Source organism: Aplysia californica, unplaced genomic scaffold (genome assembly GCF_000002075.1).
Source record: "Aplysia californica isolate F4 #8 unplaced genomic scaffold, AplCal3.0 scaffold00227, whole genome shotgun sequence".
In the NCBI taxonomy this organism is placed as follows: Eukaryota; Metazoa; Mollusca; class Gastropoda; order Aplysiida; family Aplysiidae; genus Aplysia; species Aplysia californica.
Window position 1 is genome coordinate 322046 of NW_004797497.1, and position 9244 is coordinate 331289.

At 37.5% G+C, this 9244-nt stretch overlaps 1 protein-coding gene across 3 annotated transcripts in view; it reads right to left on the bottom strand.

Annotated features, from left to right (window-relative positions):
- Window positions 1–9244, bottom strand: part of LOC101849055 (perlucin-like protein) — a 41104-nt gene that overhangs the window by 19109 nt on the left and 12751 nt on the right. The window contains exons 1-2 of one of the 3 annotated variants that reach the window (XM_013083368.2): window positions 2067–2811; window positions 645–824 (exon numbers count right to left, since the gene is read on the bottom strand). In XM_013083368.2, coding sequence (XP_012938822.1) covers window positions 645–824; window positions 2067–2139 — 253 coding nt within the window. In that variant the 5' untranslated portion in view covers window positions 2140–2811. Of the gene's footprint in view, window positions 1–644; window positions 1893–2066; window positions 2812–9244 lie in introns of those variants that run through there. The other 2 variants (XM_013083367.2, XM_013083366.2) reach the window with 2 other exon arrangements.

Consider the following 9244-nt stretch of genomic DNA (forward strand, 5'->3'; position numbering starts at 1 on the left):
GGTGATAATATAAACCGTTTGGAGTCGCTCTACTGGTACATGTGCTGAGTTGTAGATATCGTTGAAAAATTCTTTCATAATGTCAATGCCATGCTTATCTAATTGCTACAGCATTTATGTGTTTATTCCATCTTCAAGGGGGTGTTTTTAATTGCAAGCTCTACCTCGAATTTTAGAATGTTGGGACCATTGTTGTTGTTTGGTTGTAGTATAGTATGGGTGGTCATTTGTCTTCAAATAATTCTCCGACATATTCTGCCCCTCTCCCTGGACCTTTTTTGTTCTCAAATAACACTTTGTCTTCTTTTCAATAAGATGACTTTTGACCATTATGTGGTCGGTGAAATGGATTCATGAGTCAGACACATCAACATCAACTCAAGAATAGGGTTTTGTACAGGGGCGACCAGAAATAATGCTGATGGACCTGAAAGTTTTAATGGTTTTTGCTTCTAATAATGTAATATTGCATGCACGTTAAACAAAGTAAAGTCATGCTCTAGTAAAAGTATCCCCCTTTTCTAATTTTTGTTTTCATAAAAATAAAAAATCAAAGCTTCTTCAACAGTGAAGAGCCTACCATTTCCATAACTGAAGTCGGGAAACAAGAACAAAAGAAACAGACAAATTATCTGCTGCCCTACCTTGACAGATTTTCTTGGCTATGTTATATCCGCCCGTAGTCCCCGAGACGTACACACAGATTGTCGTTCCTGCGGAAAGCCGGACGTTCACGAACTCCTGTGACTGGTCGCACACGTTGGCCAGGTAGAGAGTGCCCTCTGAAGGGCTGGGAGGCTGCGCACTGAATGATAATGCCAAACCTGGGGGCAATGGATGACCTAAGGTGTTTATTTTCATAACAAAGGATACTATGAAAGCCTGGGATATGTTTAGGTTGCACTGTTTAAACATATTTTAATGATTTCGGATCACATGTGAAAAATGAGCAAACACTGCAAATTAAGTTTTCAATATTTTTTAAAACTCCCGTTTCAAAGATTTTCTCCAAATGGTGTCTGTATAGGTGAAATTGAATAGTTTTACTTATTGTCCCGAACGTTGTAAAATAGTTTTCAAATGTTAATGCACACTTGATAAGTTCTAATTTTCGAGTGGTTGTTGTCTTTAAAACACTCCCATCCAATTGCCTAAATGTGAAACAAACAAACAAACAAACAACAAAGATATTTTGAAAATATGAAAAGTCTGGTATCTGCGAAATCTACTCTTTCAGAAAATGGGCATATCTCAAAAAGTTCTTTTCCCGACATTACCTTGTATTCCTGTGTGGTAACAGATAGGTAAAAAATCAAACCATTGTGCTAGCTTTAATTAGAGACACGTCTGTTTTGTACAAGTTGAACAAAATGCCACAACAAAGGCAGAGCAAATTTAATGGAACCTTTCGGATCCGTTATATTCTGAATCTGCCCATCGGTCCAGTCACTTGGATGAAATTGGAGCTGACCGAAAGACAAATCAAGTTCATAGAAAAGATGGATCACTTACGCCAGACAGGCCTACAGTATTGCTAATATGGAGTCTCCTCTTGTCCAAATTTTCATAACACGTCACAAAACCGAGGACTGTGTCTTTCGTTGGATCCAAGATATCTCATTAAAGAGGAATGCAAGGCATGGGCACCAGTAAACGGTAACTGTCACCACGTTTCTTAGTTTTATTTCTATTTCTATAACAAAAAAGACAACTTATCCAGCATTCTAAAGCCTTGACTACATTCGGGAATCCAGAAGACGAAGGAAAATCACGATGAGCTGAATAAAAGGCAGGGATTTTTTTTCAGCATTATTGTTATTCACGACCAGTTTTAATAAAAACAACACATTAGAGGGATAACAGCCATTTAGTGCAGTGAGTGAAAAAAGGCAAGACAGTCACAACAGAGGGTAAGAGTAGAAAGAGGACCTTCCAGACACTCTCACCAGCTACATGTACCTTCTTCTTTCAGTTCCAGACAACGTGAAATCTTTTACCACCAAGATGGGGGATATTGTGGTGAGTGTAAAGATTAAACGTGGAAGGTAAAACATGAAATGTCTCACCGGGTGTGCATGTCTTAGTCGCGTTTTGGTAGAAAAAGCTGTAGCAGTCCTCGAATGTCGACAGGCACGTCATGGCACAGGAAACAGCTGATGAAGACGTCCAGGTTTTTCCTTGGAGAATTAGCCATAGTCCTTGAGTTCCGCTTGGCGAGCGTGTGAATGCCCGGTTTCTCACCTGGATTTGGGAGGTAGGTACGGCTGAACATAGACAAATGGAAATAACATTTAATTCATTACACCGAAATGGTTATAAAAAAAGATTTGCAGCTCCAATACTTAACATTCATTGATGAATACAATGTGAGAATTGTATAAATTTAAGGTACTTTTTTATGGTTATTATTTTTTAGAATGTCTTCATCAATGTCATTTGTTCACCACAAAAGACATGACTTAAAAAAATCTACCTTGCTAATATGTGGGCCTCACGTCTAAAGGCACAGCGGCCAGTTGTGCCTTTCCCCCAAGTAGTGTAAGTAGTTATCTAAGGGTTTGGTTTGTCTATATTGTGGGAAATTTGTTGCTATTAAGGGAAAATCCACTAGCATCAATAGTGTATCGGTGAGGAAGAGACCCTAGTCAGATGACCGAGTGGGGAGAATATTTTCATCGAGTTTCTCGGACTTTTTGCCAGGATATTTTCCTCTCAACCTGAGTTGATCTAGGCTGGCAGGTTCGAAAGCCCCGTCACCTAAATGATTTAAATTGTATCGATGGGCGCGTAAAACAACTACATCTATAAACGGATAGACAGACAGACAGACAGACAGACAGACATATAGATAGATAGATAGATAGATAGATAGATAGATAGATAGATAGATCTCAACTTGTGCTACGACATATGTATAACTAGTATTACCTAAAGAACTATGAAACCACACCTAGATCAATATCAATTTAAAGCTTTAAAACTAAAAACGAAAACAATTAAATACAAGAGCTTCAAAACGAAAACCTAATCACGTGCAAACCTTTTAACAAAATAAAAGAAGCACAGAATATGATATGCAACATGGTTGCTACCGGTATTTCAGATTTTAATATCGTGTCTCTGTTTTCTTCCCAGCTTTTCCTCCCCACTCCTCTGAGTGAGAGGCAGTCAGGCAAACCTTTTACTTTTATACTGCGCTTTATTTGCGCTGCTTTTTTCTCTTTTATTCGGAGCTCACAGGCGACTTCCGTGTTGAAGAGTGTTCGATTTATTATCCACAATTCTTAAGTCTGTTTTGTGTTGTTCCAGTTGTAATCGTAATTAGAGGACGTGCCTCTTAATAATGCAAAGGGTTTCTCTTTGAACTATCAATAAAAAAGCATTTGGTTGTAATAATCGGTCTAATTTATCACGTCTTTGGCATATTATTATTCATTTATAGATCAGTGCCTCTATCTCTTTAATTCTAAACTGAATTTAGAGGTTATAGGTTTATTTAGGTTCTCGTTATTGAATCATTTGACCTTCTGCCATCTCCACAGACGACAAGTTGGTTTCGTATTGATGCGACTTGAATAAACTAATTTCTGATGAGGTGCAACCCCAACGAACTGGTTGTATGGGTAAGTATTTTGTATTGCAATTTATTCAAATTGATGTGCTTTTTTCATAAGTCTCATTGACCAGACACGGTTCATCAAAATAGGAGCACGTTATTTATATAATATGTAGATACCTTTGTGGCTTTTTGAATCTCACTCAATTTTTCAGGATTTTAAAGAGGCCTCTAGGGGTATTTATTTCAACCGTCATTTTTTTCCTTTTAAGCGCAGATACCTGGTCTCAGAATGGGCAAATTCTAAACGTTCAAACAAAATAAGTAGCGCAAGGCATTCTGCTGAAAACATTAACCTGTTTGGTAAGATTTTCAGCAAGACTTTGATTGCATGACTAATAAGGCTAATAATAATTGTGGAATAGTTCTGACACTGTTGCAGGTTTGTCTTTCTTTGGAAGAGTAATTACCAGTGACTGAGTTCAAGAAATAGGCCATTCTTCTGTCTGCCAGATTTTGTTGCACATGTTTAGCAGTGCATCAATCATGGTCTCTCCTCCTGATTGAATCAGTTCAATTGGGACGTGTTGTCTACTCTGGCGCTTTTTCTTAGATAAAGTGATTTTTACTGCTGCCTTTTTCTTTTTCCGAAGAATGGGATAGTAATCCGTGTTGGAAACTAGTGAGTGTTTTAATACTTGGGGGGCCCCCTATAGCGGTGTGGTTGTACAGAGTTCAGAACAGTATTCTGGCCATCTGCTGAGAATGTCCTTGTCTTTTGTTGGGCACTTCCCATTTTATCATGTATGGTGGTGGTACCACCTTGCTTTTAACTGGTCCCATCTTTCACCAGCTTATATGCTTTCTTGGCATCGTTATTCAATCAAACCCTCTCTAGCTTTCAAAATGCCTTTCACTGCTGGTTCATTGCTTTTTTTATGATACCATGTTTTGCTCGTTTTGTTGTAAACGTGTCTTTTCTCATCTCACTGCGTTTGTCGCACAAATGGAAAAAGAAGTTGGGAGTAAACCAAAGCTGTTTTTGATGTCTGTACTTGCCAGGTTTGCTGTCTCTGTCACTGCTACATAGACCTTATTGACCATCGTCTGCTCCAAGCAGAGTCAGGGGAGAAAATTTTCCCTCCTGTCATTGCTTTGAACGCTTCTGCTGTCTCAGGTTCCTTCCGTTTCTTAGTTTTAAACTGTTGTGTGAGAAGTTGCTGGGGAGGGTGAAGTATAAGAAGCTCAACAAGCTTTTTTGTGAGGAGGAAAAGCGATTATACAAGTAGAAGTAAAAATTGTAAATTATGTCAAAGCAACAAACTGCAAAAATGTTTAAACAATCATGAATCAAATTCAATATTACTGCATAGGGGGCATTATTCAGGAAAAAAAGGTTGACTAAGTTGCCTAACTTTATCTCCCTTTGTATAGCCTGAAATTTATGCAGAGCAAAATTTATGCACAGAGAAAGATTTTCCATGTCCTGCCGATTCCATTAAGTGAAATTGTAAATGTATTATTTAGAATAGCAGAACCATTATCAGGACAAAGCAAAAAACCCCCCAAAAAACCTGAATCATTTTTAAAAAAATCAGTTTTGTTTATCCTGGTAGAGAGGCTTGCGAAAATTGTTGTGAGTTTTTTTGTTCCATATCACACAAGTTGCTTTCTTTTGAATTCAGTATAATATTATTTCGAACCCAAAAGGTTTTTACGGAAGAGGCCCTGGATCACATCAAACTCGTTCTTCTGAGATTCACAAAGTACCATCTTTGACTCATTATTTGAGTCCATTCGTTCAGATATATTATACATCTTCTTGTTTGTTCGACCCCTTCTTTTTTATTCCTTCTGAAATTTCCGTTCTTCTATTCAAGTGTACGTTTTTCACGTGCTTGTGCTTGTGTGCGCGTGCGCACGTTTGTGTGTGTGTGTGTGTATGTGTGACTGTGTGTATGTCTGTGTGTGTGTGTGTGTGTGTGTGTGTGTGTGTGTGTGTGTGTGTGTGTGTGTGCGTGCGTGTGTGTGTCTATGTGCATGTGTGCTTGTGTGTTTGTGTATGTGTATGCACATGCGTCAGCAGTAGACTGGAAACCAGAATCAACATCAGTATTTTGGTCGAAATCAACTGTCGAAACCTTATGAAAAGAATTAACACAAAATGTCAGAGTAGCTTGCCTTATCGCCAGGTCATGTAGTAATGTAAATAAAGCGGACGAATTAAATTATTTAAAAATTGAAATCAACCTCGATATTTTCTGTATTACAGAATTATGGTTGCCAGAGCACGGTGATGATGTTATTTTATCAGAAATACGCCCAGATGATTATTTAATTTATCTTTCACTCGTATCGGGCGTAGAGGAGGAGGGGTAGTGGGTAGCGTTTATTTATAGAACTAATTTAGCACAATGTACAGTGAAAAAGATCCCCTGTCACTATTGTGAGGCTGCTTTACTGTCATTCCAGCTGCAGTCCCAAAGCATTACCACCTGCTGCATATACAGGCCACTACCGAGTACAGTACATTGTATCAAACCATCCGTTTTTATGGAGAAATTTCTAAATGTGAGACATACAACACTTGAATCTAAATCTAAAATATCTATAAAGACACATTTAATGACATCATTTGTATATCAGTAGATTCATGTTCGCTACAATGTTATGTAAATGACTTTGTATCCAATTATGTATTTTGCGAATTGCATTGTGTATAGTTTTTGTTATTATGTATTTGTATTTGGAGAACTACAATGGCTAAGGCTAGTTTCAATAAAATGAGCCCAATCCTGAAAAATAGAAACATCTCAATTAACACCAAAATGAAAGTCCTGATATGCTATGTTTATTCAACCCTTCTATATGGCTGTGAATGCTGGACAATCATTGAAGACAGTGAAAATAAAATAGAAGCAACAGAAATGTGGTTTCTTAGGAGACTGTTAAAAGTATCGCGGAAGGAAAAGAAATCAAATGAGGCAGTGCTTGATGAAGCCCACGTGGGACGCTCAATGTTAAAAACAATCAGGAAACGACAAATGCAGTTTTTTGGGACACCTGAATAGAAATAAGGGTCTTGAAATCTAGCTCTCACTTGCAACATTGAGGGCAAGCGAGGCAGGGGTAGGCCCAGAACATCATACTTAGGGAACCCAAACAAATGGGTAACAGGGAAAGATCAGGGAAACGTAGCTTTTTTGAGAGCATCCGAGCAAAGGAACGAATGGAAAACCATGATCGCCAATGTCTGTCGCAGATCTGGCACTGGATGATGAAGATGATGTGTGCGCTCATTTCGTAACGGTGTGTAAGCGTGCGCGTGCGATAAGCACATGTCATGTAGATAAGTGTGCGTGTGTGTGTGTGTGTGTGTGTGTGTGTGTGTGTGTGTGTGTGTGTGTGTGTGTGTGTGTGTGTGTGTGTGTGTGTGTGTGTGAGTGTGTGTGAGTGTGAGCGTGTTTGTCCGTGTGTGAATAGTGTTCGTACATGCATTCATGTAAAGCGCCATGAGCTGTTTTCACACCGGTATGGGCTCTATAGAAATGATCTACATTATTATTAATTTAATTTCAACCCTGAAGATGAAAATTGCACCATTCATTATAACTGACAATTTTATTTTTCGATTGGGCTCTAAAACCCTCTCACTAAAGATTTAAGCAACCTGCTAACAGAAAATGACTTAAAACAACCTGTCCAAGTGACAACACATTAAAGTCAGCACATCCTAGAAGGGGTTATCTCCCCTGTCGAAAAACTGAAAGGCGTAAATGTTCTGGACAAAGACATTTCGGATAATTTTCTTCTGATAGTTGACTTGAACATCAAAAGACCAAGGGAAAAAAGTAAAAACAGTTCATTCCCGGAATCTGAAAGATAGAAATTTTCACAATTTTCAATGTGACATTTGTAACTCTCTGGCATCGAGTTCCCCTTTTAACACAGTAACCCTCAATACCATCATGAGTAATATTTCATGTGATCATGCTCCGGTTAAAAAACGAAAATTATCATTTTAGGGGGCTAGTCATCAATTATTTTACCCGAGGAACGGAAGAAGAAACCAAAAAGATTATATTAGATAGTCCATCAAAAACTTGCGCCTTTGATCCCATGCCCACTAGCCTTTTAAAAAACATGTTTACATGAATTTCTTCAACATAACACCTAAATTCTAAATGACTCTCTTCTAACAGGCACAGTACCAAATTGTTTAAAGACAGCAGGTCATGTTAGACCCCTTTTGAAAAAAGCTGGGTTTAGTGAAAAGGACTTCAAACATTTTAGACCAGTTTCAAATCTTTCATTCTTGTTCACAATTATGGGAAAAATTGTGTCTAATAGACTCTAAAAGCATATTAAAGAAAATAATCTTAACGAAGTTTATCCATCACCATACAAGGCACACCATAATACCGAGACAGTGTTACTTCTGATATTTTAAAAGATATAGATGAAAGAAAGGTGTGTCTTTTTACTCTTTTGGACCTTTTGGCTGCATTCGATACCATTGCTTTTACCCAAGATACTAAATTATACTACTTTTGGAGTAAAAGGCACTGCTCTGCAATGGTTTGAGTCAAAGATCAAGCACAAGCAGTTGTGGTTGGAAGTACGTGTTCTGATAATGTTTTGCTTAGATTTGGGGTTCGTCAGGGTCTGTTCTTGGACCTGTCTTGTTTACAATGTATACATAACCTATTGCTGTTATTCTAAGACAATGTGGCATGAATCACCATCTTTATGCCGATGACACCCAGATTAATAAGTCTATTGATTTCGATCAATCATCACTTTTAGTCGACTCCAATGAGCAATGTATTCGAGAATCAAAAATATAGTTGACCAGTAATAAATTTAAACTAAATGATAACAAGACGTAAATAATGTTGAGTGGAAATACAAAAGCCTATAGAAATCTTCCAAAACTACAAATTGATACCAATAACCACACCTTTCGTTCAAAAAAGGTCTTAAAAATCTAGGGGTTTAGTTGGATTATGATATGTCTATGTCCTCCCAAATTAGCCAGCTCAGCAAAAGTATCTATTTTCAGGTTAAGAAAATTGGCAGAGTAAGAAACTATCTAAATAAAGCAGTAGCCAAGACCTCAGTAAGAACACCAATTTTAATAAAAAAAATTAGATTACTGCAATGCTATCTTGTCTGGTCTGAAGGCGAAAAAACTATCAAAGTTACAAGTAACGTACTCCAAAATCAAGCAGCAAAATTGATTATGAAGCAAGAGAAATCAGCGCACGTAACACCAATTCTGAAAGAACTACACTGGCTGCCAGCAAAAGAAAGGAATAATAAATACCAAACTTCCGGTTTTTGTTTTAAATGTATAATAAATGATACTGCATATTTCTATCTTTAAAAAAAAATCATGGAATTATATAGCCAGAGCCCTTAGATCAGGCTCTGACAATCTAATTCTTTAAACTCCAAAACAAAATGATAAAACATACGGAGAGCGTTCCCATATAACATAAGATGTGTACTAACAATTTATATTTTCAAAACACTGCTGAAACTTTCATTATTCACAAAAGCATACTTGTCATAATGATTAACTGTTATAAAATATGCAATTGTATGCCAGACTGTAAGACTGAAGAAATACATGTGAGAATGAGAGAAATAGAGAGAGAGAGAGAGATAGATAGATAGATAGATAGA